Source organism: Meriones unguiculatus, chromosome 5, assembly GCF_030254825.1.
Source record: "Meriones unguiculatus strain TT.TT164.6M chromosome 5, Bangor_MerUng_6.1, whole genome shotgun sequence".
Taxonomy (NCBI): domain Eukaryota; kingdom Metazoa; phylum Chordata; class Mammalia; order Rodentia; family Muridae; genus Meriones; species Meriones unguiculatus.
Window position 1 is genome coordinate 30,325,477 of NC_083353.1, and position 18,155 is coordinate 30,343,631.

The window sequence follows — 18,155 nt, forward strand, 5'->3', positions numbered from 1 at the left end:
AAAGCAAAGAGCCCAAGAGAAAGCATAAGAATCAGAGACCTGCTAGTTTACACACTCAGAAATGCCTTCAAAACACTGAACAGGAGGCCATGTTGTATACCCAGAGGACTGGTACAGCCCCATGCAGGCCCTGTGCATGCTGCGTTAGTCTCTGTGAGTTCATATGCGCCTTCTTCATGCTGGTTTGGAGGGGCTTGTTTTGGTGTCCTCCATCCCCTCTGGCCTTTACATCCTTTAGTTAGTTAGTTAGTTAGTTAGTTAGTTATTATAGTTTATTTACTTTGTATTTCAGGTGGCCCTCTCCCTCAGCCCCTCCCAATTCTACCCTCCGTCCCTCCCTCATCTCCTCCATGCCCTTCCCCAGTCCATTGATAGGGGAGGTCCTCTTTCCCTTCCTTCTGATCCTAGTCTATCAGGTCCCATCAGGACTGGGTGCATTGTCTTCCTCTGAGGCCTGGTAAGGCTGCTCCCCCCTCAGGGGGAGGTGATCAAAGAGCAGGCCAATCAGTTCATGTCAGAGATGGTCCCTGTTCCCATTACTAGGGCACCCACTTGGACACTGAGCTGCCATGGGCTACCTCCGTGCAGGGGTTATGTCCATGCATGGTCTTTGGCTGGAATATCAGTCTCAGAAAATACCCCTGTGGCCAGATTTCTTGGTTCTGTTGTTCTCCTTTTGGAGCTCCTGTCCCCTCCAGGTCTTTCTATCTCCCCTTTTTTCATAAGATTCCTCACACTCTGCCCAAAGTTTGGTTATGAGTCTCAGCATCTCCTTTGATACCCTGCTGGGTAGAGTCTTTCAGAGGCCCTCTGTGGTAGGCTCCTGTCCTGTTCCCTGTTTTCTCCCTCTTCCCACCCTATCGCATTTGCCTTTCTGAATGAGGATTGAGCATCTTACCCAGGGGTCCTCCTTTTTTAATAACTTCCTTAGGTGTACAGATTTTATTATGATTATCCTATATTCTATGTCTGATATCCACTTATAAGTGAGTGTATACCATGTGTATCTTTCTGCTTTGGGGATACCTCACTCAGGAACACTCTTTCTGCTTCCTTTTTGGTGGGTTTTCTTGAGCTCTGAGGGAAGGGTTTGATGGAGACATTCCATTTAGGATTAAATGTTCCAAGATCTCTCACGTGTGTGTGTGTCTGTGTCTGTGTGTGTGTGTGTGTGTGTGTCTGTGTGTGTCTGTGTGTGTTTGTGTGTGTCTGTTTGTGTGTGTGTCTCTGTGTGTGCATGTGTGCACAGGAGTGCTCTTTCGACCAGAAGAGAAAGTGAAAGGCTGGCTACATTGTAGCGTAGGAAATCAGATTTTCTTTTTTAAGAAAATACTGATCTTCCTCCTTTATGCATCACTTCCCCCTCTTGCAGTCCACGTTTCTGAGAACACACCATATTTAGGTCTTGGGCTTTCTGTGGTGGGTATTAACCATATTAGTATACAAAAAACAGCAAAAATATCCATCATCCAGTTTGTTGCCAAAGACTATAATATAATTAATATAATATAATATAATATAATATAATATAATATAATATAATATAATATAACTTTGCGGTGTATAATCCTAACTGACCAAACATTAAAATAGTGATTATATACAAGCACACCTACTTTATCTTGCTTTTCTGCTAGTCCTCTACCCTTCACCTATTTCTTTTGTTCTATTACAGCATGTTTACATAAGTCATCAAGTGCATTTTCTATAGTAGGTATGAGTATGTTATACCAAGCAAGCAAAGATACCTGTTACTCTAGTCATAATATAAGGTAATTAAAGTTTTTATTATGAAATCACTCTAGAGTGATTTCATATAGGATATAGGATAAGCATGCCTTATCCTACTTTATTTTAATTTGTAAATATAATATTTTTCTGGGAAACAGATTGTGACATTTTTTATGTTGGAATCCCTAAGGTATCTTGGTCTTACTACTACTTCCTTTACGAAGGTTTTTAACAAGCCTGTACTTCTACTGTTGGTTATACATTTGGGTCTGCAAACATTGAATTTTGATTAATGAAAAAACTCTCCATAAGACAACATTTTCTTATTTTCATGTGCAGATTAACCTTAGTTTTAAAAGTAGATTTTTAGATGTTCCTTTCAGTATGACTTTTTAAATCTATTCTGTGCCATAAGAGTAAAATAGGATGTCATAAACCTGTAGTGATGCCCAAAGAGTACCTGAGATTCTCTGGAAAAGAACCTGTCCTTTGCTACTTTAACATGATCAAATGTAAGTCTCATAGTAATATTAACTTACTTGAAAAGGGGGACTTTCATAGACAAGGAATAAAATATAAAGTATTGCCAGCATGGGACTAGAGGGGCAGCTCACTGGTTCAGTGCACATTCTGTTCCTCCAGAGGACCTGGGTTCAATTCCCAGTGCCAACATGGTGGTGTACAAACGTCAACAACTCAACAACTGCATTTCCAGGGGCTCTGAGGCACTCTTCTCGACCTCGTGGGGCCTACACGTGTTACATAGATATACATGCAGACAGAACATCCATATGCATAAAATAACATGTGCTGGACAGTGATGGCACATACCTATAATCCTAGCACTCGGAGGCAGAGGCTGACAGATCTCTGAGTTCAAGGCCAACTTGGTCTACCAACTGAATTCCAGGACAGCCAGAGAAATGCAGAGAAACCCTGTCTCAAAACCATTAATTAGGGCCAAGAGCACAGCTCACTTCCTTCAGAAGCAAGTTATTAACAGACCGCATCTCTCCCTCCAGGAAACTACTAAAGTTCTTGTGGGATCAAGTAGAATTTTATAAGAACATAATGGATGGAGAGGAGAAAACCTATGGTGGCTGTGAAGGCCCTGATGCCATGTATGTCAAATTAATATCTTCTGCTGGTCATGAATTTAGTGTAAAAAGAGAACATGCATTAACATCAGGAACAGTAAAGGCCATGTTGAGTGGGCCAGGGCTGAGAACGAAACCAATGCGGTCAATTTTAGAGCGTTCCCTTCACACGTGCTATCAAAAGTATGCATGTATTTTACCTACAAGTCCGAGACGCTAACAGCGCCACTGAGATTCCTGAATTCCCAACTGCACCTGAAACTGCACTGGAACTGCTGATGGCCGTGAACTTCCAAGATTGTAAAATGAAATAAATTATAATAAACTGTTACTTTTTTTAGTATTTAAAAAACATTAATTAATTAATTAGTTAATTAATTAAAATAAAGTATTGGGTACAGCCAGCATATAAAACAAAGGAATAGGAATAACAAATTCTTGCCAAGTTCTGTATCACATTTAAGTTCATCTGCATTTCTTAAGTACATTCATTTTCTATTACTATACATCAAAATCCAAGATTGTAAATATTTAAAATGTAGATTTAATGCCAGAGTAAGAAAATTTAATTTCCTGAGCAATAAATAATGAAATAGATTAGTGTGGGTAGGGGTTACCTGAACTGTCTGAGGGGTTCACTATTTGAAAATCCCAGTTAGCATTATGTTGGAAGACATGGAAATACTGGCAAGTTTATACCATAAGCACCTTTATAGTGTCTCCTGGTCATTGTTCAGTCGTATCTTGGCTGTATGCAGTTATATCAGCAAGCATCCTTAATGAAAGTATATCCAGTTTAATTATTCATAAATTCTCCCTGTCCTCTATAGCATTACCTGATAGTATGTATTCATAAAGTAATCAACGGTATTCTTACATGACACATCTGTGAACACATTAAGCTGTGCCATGCAAATAAGGTCAAAGTCTTTTAAGAAATTTGCCACATAGAAGGCACTGTGGTGTTTAATTATTTTCAAAGAGCTAGGTCTATAGTATAGTCTTATAATCCATACTACTTGAGAGGTTAAGACAAGAGGATCATGAAGCCGAGTGCAGTGGTACACGCCTGTAATCCCAGCATTCTGGGAGGCAGAGGCAGGTGGATCTCTGTGAGTTCGAGGCCAGCCTGGTCTACAAAGCAAGTTCAGGATTGCCAAGGCTACACAGAGAAACCCTGTCTCTTAACAAAACAAAATGAAAAAACAAGAGGATCATAAGTTCAAGACTTGCCTGATGTACAGAGTGAGTTAACAGAGCAAACTGTGTGGGGATAGCTCCGTAAATTTGCACAACCTTAACTAGGATGAGGAGAAGTCCATATTAGATATCTAACTGGCAGTAAGGAAGCCACCATGCTCTCTCCTGGGGACACCTGCATAACTACTAGCCAGGAGCAAACAGGATTGCCTGATGAAGCCATTCTTCCAAAAATATATCAACAGGAAACCAGTAAAAATAGAACTTTGTTCATAGTAACTGTACTTTTTAGCCAAGGTTATCAGTATATTAGAGTCTATTTTGTTTATAGTTTAGCTTTTTAATTTTACTGAAAATAGATTCTTTTCTCATACAGTACATGCCAACCACAGTTCTCCCACCTCCACTCTTCTGAGCTCCCTCACCCTACCTCCCCTCTTTCCCTCTACTCACTTTCACCCTACACTCGCCCTCCAGTTCCCTTCAAAAACAACAGGCCTCCAGTAGACATCAACCAAACCTGACAAAATAAGATAGAATAACACAAGACAATAGCCCTCATATTGAGGCTGGACAAGGCCACCTTGTCTAGAAGGAAAAGAGTCCCAAGAGAAACACACCTGCTCCCACAGTTAGAGTCCAACAGAAATACCAAGCTACCAGCCATAACGCCTATGCAGAGGACCTGGTGCTGACCCGTGCCTGCCCGCTTCAGTCTCTGCGAGCCCTTGGGAGACCTGCTTAGTTGACTCAGTGCGCATGCCCATCCCCAGTAACTCCTACAGTCTTTCCTCCCCAAAAACATTAAATTACAAAACTTCTGTTTATAGTTGAAGGTTTTATAGCTGGAAAAAGTAAAGCACCTAGTCATTAGAAAGGAAATCGAAAGTGAATTTATTCATATACAATGGTTATAAGCATGTAGTAAGCTCAAAATCTAGAGATACATTTGGTTTGAGGGAGTGTTTTTGTTTTGGGGTTTTTGTTGTTGTTTGTTTGTTTGTTTGTTTGTTTTTTGGTGTTTTAAGCCAGTTTCTCTGTGTCCTTGAACTAACCCTGTAGCTGGTCTCCAACTCAAAGATCCACTTGGCACTGAGAGCTAGAGGGGTCAAGGGCACCACAGAAGACCTACATAGAGTCAACTAACCTGGGCCCATGAGGGTTCACAGAGCCTGAACCAATCAAAGAGCATGCATGGGGTGGACCTAGACCCCTACACATAATGTAGCAGATGCTCAGCATGGCCATCATGTGGGTCCCCTAACAATGGGAGCAGGGGCTGTCTCTGTTACCTTTGACTCTGGCCCCCTGTCTCCTAGCTGAGCTGCCTTGTCAGGCCTCAGTGGAAGAGGATGCGTTTAGTCCTGCTGCAACTTGAGATGCCAGGGTGGGTTGGTACCCCTTCTCTGAGAAGAAGGAGAGGGGGGGATGAGGGTAAGAGGTATGATGGTGGGACAGACAGGGAGGAGCAGAGGAAGGGGGCCAAATAGAGATACATTATTAGCATAAGAAAGCTAATTCAGCAAGGTTTTTAGATATAAATTCAATACATAAAAATTGCATTTTATATACCAGTAACAGTTATACATAGTATTTTAAAAATCCATTTATCATCAGCAAATATTGAATACTAAAAATTTTGAGTAACATGTATTCGTATGTTTAATTACCCAACATAGCAAAATGCCAGTTTTTCTCAAATTAGAACATAAATGCTGGCACTGTTTGGCTTTTTTTTTCCTCCTTCCCATTTCCTTTTATATTCTCTTTCTAGGCTGGCCTCAAACTTATTATGTAGTTGAAGATGTCCTTGAACTAATCTTTCTGCCTCTGTCTCCCAATTGCTAGTGTTATAGGCTTATACCATCTGCCCTCCCTCCCTTCAGTTTTCCTTCCTACCTCCTCCCTCCTTTCTTCTTAACTCTTTTCTTCCTCCTTTGCTCCTACCCTCCTTTCATCCTAATTGCTTTTATTAATTATGTGTTTGCTTGCTTGCATATTTGTTTGTTTGTTGAGTAGGATATGCACAGGAACTGAAGTGGGCATATGAAGGGCTCTCCTTCCACGTGGGAGTTCTGAGGATCAGACTCAGGTCATTAGGCTTTAGATTGCTTTCTTTTCCTTCCCCTGCTCCCCTTTCCTTTCCACCTTCCCCTCCCCAGCCCCTCTCTCCTCCTCCTGGAAGTTAGTACTGCCTCAGCCCTCTGAGTACTTGAGGTTACAGGCCTTCACCACCATATCAGGTGTATCAGGTCTTTTGTTTGGTTTGTTGTTTGCTTTTTTTTTTTTTTCTCATGTGAAGTTCTGTATTGCCATGACCACCTTCACGTTTGAGTACCTACCAGAATGGAAAACTGACAGTCACAGACCTCATTGAGAACTGTCACAGCTACAGTTACAATATAAACGTAGCTACTGAGACAGCACAAATGGCAGAATGTAAGAAGATAGCACCAAGCTCTGCTTCTTATTATCCTTTGCTTAGTAGACCCAGCACAGCACCGTTTTATTCTCTGCCCCAACAATGTGTGAGAATAAAAATGGAACATTCCAAATCAGAAACTCTCACCAAAAGTTCACTTATTTATTTGTATGTGTGTTTTGCTGGCATGCAGGGGAGCCCTGTGCCTGTGTGCAGTGCTTCAGAGGACTTGAAGCTGATGGCAGTAGCTAATATGGTAGAGGCATTCTAAGGCAGTCTAGCATTTGGACTGTTGTGCGGTTATTGTTGTGTGGTGTAGTGACCAAGAGGACAGTGAAAACTGTGAACATAGAGCTAAGTCCAGAACTTGGATTTTTTAGTTATATTGTAATTATTAATACTGTAAGGACTCTTGAAGGTTAAGTTAATGCATGAGATAGATATTGGACTTTTGGAGCCAGAATGGAATACTCTTGCTCAAGGAGATGTGCTTGGATAACAAACTGACAAAGGGTAGAGTTGTAATGATTAATTGTGACTATCAACTTGATTGGACTGAGGATAGCCTAGGCTATTAGTAAAGCCTGGATATTAGTAATATCCAGGGTGGACATTCACAGAGAGGATTAGTTAAGGAGGAAGGACCTCGATTGCATATAGGTGGTGCCATCCGACAGTGGAGTGCTGCACGGAGGAGGAGAAAGACGGCCTCAGTGACACACCCCAGTGTGCCTTACTCCTCTTGGAGGTGTTGTTATTCATCACACCTACCATATGTCCATCACTAAACAGAAGGACAGGCTTCCCCAGAAGCTGAAGAAACCTGGGGTTTCCACAGCCAGTGTTTCTGTCCATATCTCAACCTATCCCCTCTCTTAGGTCAACCCTGACATCTCATGTTTAGGGTCGTCACACCACCAATGGACTTGAAACCGTGTCAGCAATGGACCAGACGTGCCTCTGCCTTACACAGCCGACTGAAAACACTGCGTCATGCTTACTAGGCTGCACTGCTACCGCACGGCCCCAGTGGCTCCCTTTCCCGGCCTACCACCTCCTCGCGTGGCTGTCCCGCGCTTGCGCTTTGAACTCACAGGGCCTTCTTGGCAGCCATTCTCTGCTCAAATGTGTTTATACTTTTGAATTATATTCTTTTTTTTCTTAATTTTATTTTTCTTATCAGTTACATTTTGTTAACTCTGTATCCCAGTTGTATCCCACTCCCTCATTCCCTCCCAGTCCCTCCCTCCCTCCCTCATCTCTTCCCTGCCCCTTTCCAAGTCCACTGATAGGGGTGGACCTCCTCCCCTTTCATCTGACCCTGTTTTATCAGGTATCTTCAGGAATGGCCACAATGTCCTCCTCTGTGGCCTAACAGGACTGCTCTTCCCTTGGGGGGTGGGGAGACCAAAGAGCCTGCCATTGAGTTCCTGTCAGAAAGAGTCCCTGTTCCCCTTACTATGGGAAACCAATTGGTTACTGAGCTACCATGGGCCACATTCGAGCAGAGGTTCTAGGTTATATCCATTCATGGTCTTTGGTTGAGTGTCAGTCTCAGAAAAGACCCTGTGCCCAGATAAGTTTGGTCCTTGTGGAGCTCCTATCCTTTCCACGTCATACTAACTCCCCTTCTTTTCTATAATTCCCTGTACTCTGCCGAAGGTTTGGTTATAATTCTTAGTATCTGCTTTGAAACACTGCTAGGTAGGGTCTTTCAGACGCCTTCTTTTTATAGGAACTCCAACTTTCATTTTAAAACAGATTTCAGTGGTTTTGCTTTCTTTTGGGGAAGCACATTATTTCTCAGTGCTCTGATTTTTCTCTGATTCTCTATAACACTCTAAAAATAACTATTGGTGAGCTCATAAATTCATTAGTTAATCCCACTGGGGCTCACTAATATTACAGACTCTTGATTTTTATATATGAGATTTTTTTTCAACAATTCCCTTACCTGTTATTATCAACATAGCTGTATTGACAAGGTCTTCATTGCTTCCTAATTGCACATACTTCTTTTCTTGTTAAAGATCAATTTCTAAAATCAAACCTCATCTTTTTGAAAGTATCATAGATCTGTTACTCTATTAATATTAACATGTCGCATACACTCATATTTGCTTTTCCCCTTTGCCACAGGAACTTACATTACATATGTAATGAATGTTTATTCATTATGTTTTGCTTTAAAAAGCATGTATTTTTGTGAACAGCAGACAAAATAGGGGCACATGGTGAGAGCGTTCTTCTTGAAATAAAGATATAAGAAAGGTGCTATCATAATCAGATGGGATTTTGTGAACAGTGATATTCCCTATTCTAACCAGAATCTAACGTGTAAATTATACATGGAATGTTGAAATTATTCCATGACCTTTTGGTCTTGGGCTAAATAAGATAAAGTGGCTAGTAATAATTAAAACAGTGAATCAAACCAAGAATTTTTTTTGAAAAGTATCTCTTTTTGGTAAATATTTCTCCACAATTATAATGTTCTCCAGTCTCTACTCTATATTCATTACTTATAACTTACCAGTAAACCACATATCTGGCAAAAGTTTGTATGTGAGCACACACTTGTGTGTATGAGTGTCTGTGTGTGTGTAAAACGTGGTTTGATTGTCTGCTTTTAGAGACTTTTCCCTCTGTTATCGAATTCGTTGGTGGTCTAGTAACGTACTTGTTCATATTAAAATACCCCTTTTACTGAACTGGCAGTAGAGTTTAGTAGCAGAGCATATGCTCAGCATTCAAAAGCCCTGGATCAATCCCAGCACCAAAATATATACAAAAAATCAATTTACACTTAGCTTTTTAAAGATTTGTTTTTGTTATTTTTAATAATGTGTATGGGGATGTGTGTGCATGTGAGTTCAGTTGCCCCTGAAGGCTCAAGATCCCCTGAGCTAGAGTTACAAGTGGTTGTGAGCTGCCTACAGGGAATGCAGGGAATTGAACTCAGGTCTCCTTAAAAAGTTCTTAAAGATAGTTTCTCCACCTATATTTGACTTTTTAAAATTTTTATTAAATTTTATTGACTTTGTATCCCAGCTGTGGCCACCTCCCTAGTCTCCCAACCCCACCCTCCCTCTCTCATCTCCTCCTATCCCCCTCTCCAAGTCCACTGATAGGGGAGGACTTCCACTTCCATCTGACCCTAGCTTATCTGGTCTCATCAGGACTGGCTGCATTGTCTTCCTTGGTGGCCTGGCAAGGCTGCTCCCCCTTCAAGGGGAGAAGAGCCAGCCACTGAGTTCATGTCAGAGACAGTCCCTGTTCGCATTACGAGGGAACCTACTTGGATACTGAGTCTATGGGCTACATCTGTGCAGGAGTTTTAGGTCCTCTCATTCAGAAGGGCAAATGGGATAGACATCAGAAGCAGGAGAAGACAGGGAACAGGACAGGAGCCCACCACAGAGGGCCTCTGAAAGACTCTACTGATGGAGGTATCGAAGCAGATGCTGAAACTCATAGCCAAACTTTGGGCAGAGTGCAAGGAATCTTATGAAAGAAGGAGGAGATAGAAAGACCTGGAGGGGACAGGAGCTCCAAAAGAAGAGCAACAGAACCAAAAATCTGGGCCCTGGGGGCCCGCAGAGACTGATGCCCCAACCAAGGACTATATATTTGACTTTTTAAAACAAATACTAGAAAAAAAATAGGTTACAACTTCAAAATAGTGTACATCTGCCAGAATATTGAGATCTTTGCAGCCAAATCAGTGTTGGATTTCTATGCTTTTGCCCCTGTGCACACCCACTCTACCCTTCCACCCCCAGAATTCTACGCATTAAGATCTAGTGAAGAGGAACATGGAGAAGCTGGTGTCTTAGTTTCCTTTCCTGTTGCTGTGTTCAAATGCCCTAGTAAAAGCAACTTGATGAAGGAAAGGCTTATTTGGACTCATAAGTGTGCACTCACACATACATACCTACACATACACATAATTTAAAAATAAATATCTAAGCGACCACTTTGAGCACTATTTTCTACATATTTTAATATTAATTTGTCACTATTTTAATGAAACTTTGTCCCTAAATTTTTTAAGATTTATTTTAATTTTATTTGTATGTATGGGTGTTTTGCCTGCAGATATGGCTACACACCTCAGGGCACACAAAGGCCAGAATAGGGTGTCATGGAATCTACAGCTGGAATGAGAGGCAACTGTGAGCCACCATGTGGGTGCTGGTAAATAAGCCTGAGTCTTCCGCAAGAGCAACAGTTTTTAACAGCTGACCCACCTTTCCAGCCCCGCTGAATTTTTTAAATGATCTCCAAACATATACTTGAAATGTGTGTATGCAAACCAAGACTGATATATATGTATCTTCCAACTGCTACCTAGAAATGTTAAAAATTCACTTCCAGTGATTGGGGAATGGCTCCATTTGTAAAAGGTTGCCTTGCAGCCATAGGGGCCTGAGTTTAATCCCCTGAACCTACATTAAAGAAAGTCAGGCCTGATGGTATGCGCTTGTAGTCCCAGCACTGGAAGGGCAGAGTGAGACAGGCAGCTCCAGGAGCTCACAGGCAAGCCAGCCTATCGCAGTTGGTACGCTCAAGGCCAATGAGAGACCCTGTCTCAAAAAAAAAAAGATAGTGCCTGAGGAATAACACCTGAGGTCCTTCTCTGGCCTTCACATGCACTCCTGCACACACATGTGCAGTGATGCACACACAGGAACACAGGACTAAGTCCACTTCCAAAACTTAAGAATATTTTAAATTAAAAAAGTTTTTTGAGGACTTCATACATACATCATCCAAAAATTAAGAATGATTTAAATTAGGTTGAGAATTTTATACGTCCGTACTTTATTCACAACATTCCCACCCATCCTCCAACTCCTTCCATGATTCCCCCCATTTTCAAATTATTGACCCCTTCTTTATTGTTGCTGCATGTGTTTATATGTGTATATATGTGTGTATGTATGTATGTAAGTATGTATATGTATATATAGGGCCAGCCAGGTCCATTCAGTGTTGCTCAAGTGTATGTGTGTGTGTGTGTGTGTGTCCACTTGGGACTGAATGACCTGTCAGGGGCATGTTCCTGAAGAAGACTGAGTCTTCCTAGTTCAGCAGCCAGTAATCGCCTGTAATGCTTCATCTAAGGATGGAGCCCAAGAAATTTTTATAATTTTTATATTATACTTCAATATGCGTGTGCTATGACACACATATAGAGGTCAAAAGGCAACTTTCTGGGATCATATGGGTCCTGGGGATTGGACTTAGGTTGTCAGGCTTAGTGGCCTGCTGAGCCATATCGCCAGCCCAAAAAGAGAGACTTTTATACAGATATAAAATATGCGCTTGTCAGTTCTTACTTTAGTACCTAAAGAAGGTAATTCAGTTGGCACCTACTTTATTCACTAGGAATTTCCCCTCTTCTGATAAGATCATATAATCTAATTATTTCATCTTTATTACAAGGGTAAATTTTGAGAGCAATTTCAAATACATAACTCTCCTTTGTACACTGGTCTTTTTAGACCAGGACTACTCAAGCAGACTTGTCATAAGCTGAAACTAAACAGAATTTCGTAGTGGTTTTATCATCAAGGACATGTGTTCATCCTTCAGAAAGACTGTCATTAGGAAAATGGGAGAGTTAAGATTGCTTGTGACCAAAAAAATTTTTTTTTTCTTTGAGACCATTGACTGGAGGTCTGTCTAGAGACATAGATTGAATTGGTTTCCAAGGAGTAGGAGGGATTGTGAGAGGAGCTCCCTGAGAAAGTTACAAATTGATCCTCACCTGGGCAGCACTGGTAGGTGTAACTGATCGCTGTGGAGACATGCCAGATGTGAGCAGAAGGTTAGGAAGTGGGAAGGGAAAGACCCCGTTAGCACTGGGGGAAGGAAGGCTTACTGTGTTTGGGAAGAGCTGTTGCCTTGTATTATGTGTCTGGTGGCCTTTCATAAGGAAAAAATACACATTAACTGTTTTTCATCAGGAGTGCGATTTAAGGGTTGGTACTGAGCTGAAAGTGGATTGCAGACCCTACAGAAAAAGAAACTCTTCATAAAGCTTCCCAGGGACAGCGCTGTCTTCTAGAAATATTCATGACATTTATTTGAAACAGACATGTCTGAGGATGTCTAGAACCGTTCACTTGTGTTTTAAGAATATAATTACCTCCAAATTCAAAGGAATCCTTGATTGGTATCATTTGACTAGCAAAACACACACACACACACACACACACACACATATACAATAATGATATCAGCATGTAACATGTGTTTTAAAGAACTTGTAACTTTACACACATAGTGAGTAAGAATTCCCTAAGAATTCTGTTAAGAATTATCAGAATTCATCCAAGCCCTTCAGGACTTACCAGTAAAACCTATACTCATCAATCCCTTCCACTAAATAAATTGAATTTTGCCAAAATGTGTAAGCAAATAGAGAAATGACCTCATTTTTCAATCTGAATACAGTGGTGTGGGGAAGATATGTCTCCAGAGTGTGACTTCCACATTGGATCCTAGTTCCAAGTAAGGTTCATAAGGAGAGAGAGGAGGGCTGAAAACATCATTGTGAAGGGCACCTGTGAAGAGATGATTCTCCAGGAGGGACAGCTCCCACAGCTAAGGCACATGCACAGACTAGCTTTCTGCTCTCTGGCCAACTGAGTGCAGCCATACCATCCTTATTGTTATATCTCCCAGATTGTGATACTGTCACAAAGCTGTTGCTAGGCAACAAATGTGGTTACCAGGTCTCAGCGAATAGCTGAAGGGGGAGGCAAAGTGTTGCACCATTGTAGAGTAACCATAGCAATGACCTACTATTACAGACTAAAGAATTATCATTAACAATGTTAAAGTATCAGAGGCCTGGATCCAGAGACTTCCAAGCAGCATCTGCATAATTGAGTGATTGCAGAAGAAATTTCAACTGTTTCCAAGCTATCCAACTCATAATTTCTATGGGAGTATTTGTAATTGTTGTTATTTTAATTAAAAATCGATTACGAAGTTATTGGTTAAATTATATACTATCACAAATAATTTTTTCTTAAGCTCATATCATTTCCTCGTGTATCCCTGTGCCTGCGTGTTACTTGCTGCTTTTGTGAAACTAAAGGTTTGGTTTGAAAAACAGTGTATAATATTCAACCCAAGCCACAGAAACTGTAGTAAAATAACCCGGTAAATTGAAAATCTACCGTTTCCCTGAATTTCTCTACTGAATAGGAGGCCTAAATGCTCTTTCAGTGGTTCCGCTTTGAACACGTTTTGTCTGGCTTTTCTAGACCTGTTCTACATGTGGCCCGCCTAGGATACTTTCAAGGCCTCTGGTCTCCTTTTGAATCTGGCCTTTCATTAAATATCTCCAATAATTTGGTCCCAGTGACCTCGGTGAGCCAGTCCTGTCCAACTTCAGAGACTGGAACAGACCAGAGAAAGAATTATCCCCCCACCCCACCCCTTTCTGCCAGGGAAGCCGAGACACCCGGGCGCTCAGGGGAGGGTGTGGTGGACTCGGGAGCCCGCACGCGGGGGAAACCAATCCCAGGCCTGGGGAAATGGGTGGTTTCTGGGCGGGAGAGGGAGTGGCCCTTCCCGCCGAGCTGCTGGATTGGCCCGGAGGAGCTGAGGCCCCGCGAGCTCCGGGCGGCCTCTCGGGAGCCTGGCGGGCACGTTCCGGCGGGGGAGGCTGGGACCAGCGCGGTAGGTGGCGCGCCCCGGGGACGCGCGGCACTGGGTCCCCCAGCCGGGAGGCGAGCTCGCGGGCGGCGGGGCGCTCGCCGGGAGGGCGGGGCTGCTGGCCGCCTGCCGGTGGCCACACGCCCGCGCGACACCTTGTAATCCGTGTGTGTCTCCGCAGGCACCGACCGGCACGAGCTAACTTCCTGGAAGAGCTTCCCGTCCATCTTCAAGTTCTTCGCCGAAGCCTCGGAGGCCAAGAGCAGCTCGCAGAAGCCGGCGCTGACTCGGCGCTCGCACCGGATCAAGCACGAGGAGCTGTGAGCGCGCCGCCTGCCCGACGCGCCCGCACGCCGCCCGCAGCCTCCTGGCCTCATCAGATAGCTTTCTTCCTCCAGCACCGGGTCGCGACGTGGTCTTCTAAATAGCGTTTTGCATTATTTCTAGATGAGTGCAACTGTCAAAGCAATATGGATTCAGCGGCCGCGTTTCCCGCGGGCTGCACCCGGCTGCGCGCTGCGGGCCGCGGCCGAGCGAGGCCGCCTGCCCCCGGTGCGCCGCGCCCCCGCCGCTGTGGTCGCGGGGCTGGTCCGCGGGCGCTGCTGCCGAGCGGCGTCTGCGCGGTCCTACCGCCCGCTGCCGCGCGGCGCGGCTGCCCAGCCGCAGTCGTGCCCGTTTCGATTCCCCTTTAAATCCAGCAAGCTTTTATTCTAGACCTCAAACTTTGATTTTTAACTAGGGTTTTCCCTCCCATCTTATGAGCCCCTCTCTTTTATAGAAGGCCACACTCCCAAGTCTTAGAAATGCCAACTTTAAATTCCGAACATAATGTACTATGTAGTTTGGGGAATACAAATTGTTCTCTCCCTATAACGATTTATTTTCATTTCAAGACCAGAAGAAAAACTTTACAAAAAAAAAATCGTAAAATACAGAATCCAAACCCTCTTTTCTGGACATTCGTGCCAGGATGAATGCGATTCTTTATATCTCTGTTTCCAGGAGAGAATATTCAAAACATAACCAAATCTTTCAGATGTACCTGTAAGGCCTCATAATCCGTGAAATTTCCAAGTTACTTACAAGAACTTATATGTGGCATTGTAATTTAGATGATACACTTAAGGGTGGCTTTTTATGTACCCCAGGGCAGAACGGGGCGGTAGCTGTTAACCCTTGCTGAGTCTGCTTTCACCAGTCTTAGAGTAAACCCTTTCAGATTGCAGGATGTTTACTGTCCTCAAGAAAATGAAACTGCTTTCTGAAAGGCTAAGGAGGATTGAAATGCTTAAGTTTCATCTACTGAAAAGAGAAGTACAGTATAAATTAATTTCTCCTTTAGGTCAAAAATGTCTACTGTTTGACTTCCTGTGATAGGGTTTCGCCCTGATATGCAACAGTAGGTCCTTTAACCCAACTAGGATCTGTGAAGTACCGAAGATAAAATAAGTTAACCATTTACTCGTTTTGAAGTTAATTAATGAAGGTTACATCCAGTTGGTGAGATCATGAATTTAGTATTTCCGTCCTTTTTTTTAAAGCGAATTCAACAAGTAATATGTGTGCCTTACTGGAGAGCATGAGAAAGTGTATCTAAAGTGACCCTGGGGTACCACTGAATGCCCTGGAGGAATGACCTGAGCTCAGCCACCCTATGGAGAGGTGTTTTCATGTCATGAACTGATTTGAGCATGAACATGCTACTTTGGCATGTTCAAGGGTTCTGTAGGTTCAGTGACAGTGAAGTCCAGTGTTCAGTGCCCCTGTCTGAGCAGCTTCTGATACTACTTAAGCAGAAACAGCTGAAGAGGGAAAATTAAAATGACATTTTATGCAACTCCTAGGTTGTTTAAAATGTTACTCCAACAATGGCAAGCACATTGCTCTGCTGTAGTGGCCCTTTACATTTCTGAGTTTAAAAGAATTGGTGAGCTCTAAAAATAATGGATATCTTCCCAGTGACCCAGTTTGAACAATTGGTGTAGGTGGAAAATATCTTACCAAATGTTATAAATTGTCTGGTGTTTTCAGTATATGAAAATGTTCACAAGATAATAATTTTGCCATATTAAAAAAAAAAGAGCTACTTATTCAGGGCTAGATTTGCGAAGCTTCTGAAGCTGACTACAGCAAAGTAAACGTGTCAGGCTATGAGTGGAACTCCTACCCTCCCTCAAGGCCCCTCTCTGCTCTTCTTAAATGGTGTGCAGAGAAAGTCACCGTTTCATTGTGATGAGGATTTCACAATCGCGGATTGTAACCTTGTTATCTGTCTGCTGAAGTGCTACAAAGTTGTATAAATGTCTGTTACTACTTGTGGATCTGCACTGTAGTAACCCAGAGGGAGCCAGGCAAAGCACTCCAGATCGCCAGCTGATAGTGACAAGTGATTGCTTACAAAGTAGGACTTCTTAGCCTGTTGCTCAGGATTCTGTTGGTATATATGTAGTGAGGTCTTCCCCTCAGCTTTCTTGGGATAACAGCAAGCACTTGGCTGCACCCCTGTGGGGAGTGGCCACTGTTATTATTTCTGTTCTGGTCTCCCTGTTTATATTTTCTTAAAAAGATTTTAGGCACACGGGTATAAAGGTAGGCTGTGGATTTGTTTTTTGTTTTTTTTTTAATCTTATACTTAGTTCTTAGAGTAAATAGATTGAGAAAGGCATAAATTGGAGATTCAGAATAGTCTGATTCAAGCTTCAGTGCCAGGCAGTTGCTCTAGAGCTTTCTTAGGTACCTAACATGCAGTCATCCTGGGTATTTGGAAGACCATCGACTTGTAATCACTGTTCTTTCCTCAGATCTCTGCCTTGTGCTTCCTGGGATGCATTTTCATTTTGTTTATATGTCAAGAAATAATAAAACGCAAGAATTTCCTCTAGTCTCCTTCTGTTTACCATTTTAAAATAAAAAAGTTTTACAACAAGCAACTGTGTATTATTCCTTCTCGGAAGTTCTTTTTTTCACTCTCTGCACAGAGGCTTTCAAAGCTGAAACCTACCGGGAGCCATCGGACCACACTCCTCAGTAAAGCCTCATGGCCCCTCCTGGTTACTGCTGTTACTCCTCTAAGGCAATAATACCTAACCTCAGTTGAGTCATTGTGTGACTCACACATGTCATAAAGGTAACATTCTTACCAAATAATTTCAATACGTAAGTATCTTAGCAAGGAAATTAGAGCAACTTGTCTTCAAAATGTCTTATAAAATAAAACATTAACAGACAGTGAGTATGTTTTCTAGGGAGCTTGGTAAGTGGCTCCTGATGGTAGAAGCTTTATAAAATGCAGTCCAGAGCTAACGTGTTTACATTTATCCTAAACCTCTCACTTGGCTGAATGGGTTTGGGTGACAGAGTTACCTAAACCAGCACTGCTAATAAACTAGATTTTTTTTTTCATGTTTCTGTGGATTGCATAGAGTTCCAGTCCAAACGTTTATATTCCATGTTGGAATTATTGTTTAGATTAACTGATAGGTTCTTGTTGGAAGCTGTGCTCTGAATTCATTTAAGAAAGTGTACTGTTATTTTCTCAGTGTGAAATTCCAGTGTAGACTTTTGAAAACTTTTCTCACATGTTGTGAGAAGAGGTTAAAAAATAAACATTAGGCATTTATATATTTGAAATATGGGTGAGCAAAAGGCTGACAATTGTGTGGTGGCTACTTATATACATTCTGGCAAAATATTATAAAATAAAAGACACCAAGGCATACCCCCTTCAAAAAACTAACACTTCACAGAGCTTTAGACTTAAACCATTGCAACTGCCATCAGTGTACTCAAATAAAGAATTTGCAACAACTGAAATGCTGGGGTATGGATAGCACAAAGTGCATTAAGAGAGGTCCAGAAATAGAAAGGACTTATCAAAGCATTCCAGCATTTATCTTGAAATCTGCATATTTTAAAGGGACAATGATCATTTTAAATCTTACACTTAGGAGGGATGGATGTTGATGAATTGATCATGTGGATCAATGTTTTCAAAGTTTCACACCACTGCTCTCATGAAGTGATGTCTTTAG

At 42.2% G+C, this 18,155-nt stretch overlaps 1 protein-coding gene and 1 pseudogene across 2 annotated transcripts in view; both read left to right on the forward strand.

Annotated features, from left to right (window-relative positions):
• Arb2a (ARB2 cotranscriptional regulator A) overlaps positions 1–17,050 on the forward strand; it is a 449,141-nt gene extending 432,091 nt beyond the window's left edge. For both annotated transcript variants that reach the window (XM_060383605.1, XM_060383607.1), the window contains one exon: positions 14,306–17,050. In XM_060383605.1, the coding sequence (XP_060239588.1) occupies positions 14,306–14,448 (143 nt within the window). In that variant the 3' untranslated portion in view covers positions 14,449–17,050. The remainder of the gene's footprint in view (positions 1–14,305) is intronic.
• LOC110541114 (elongin-C-like) lies at positions 2,124–3,142 on the forward strand (annotated as a pseudogene).
• Positions 17,051–18,155: the final 1,105 nt, after the last annotated feature.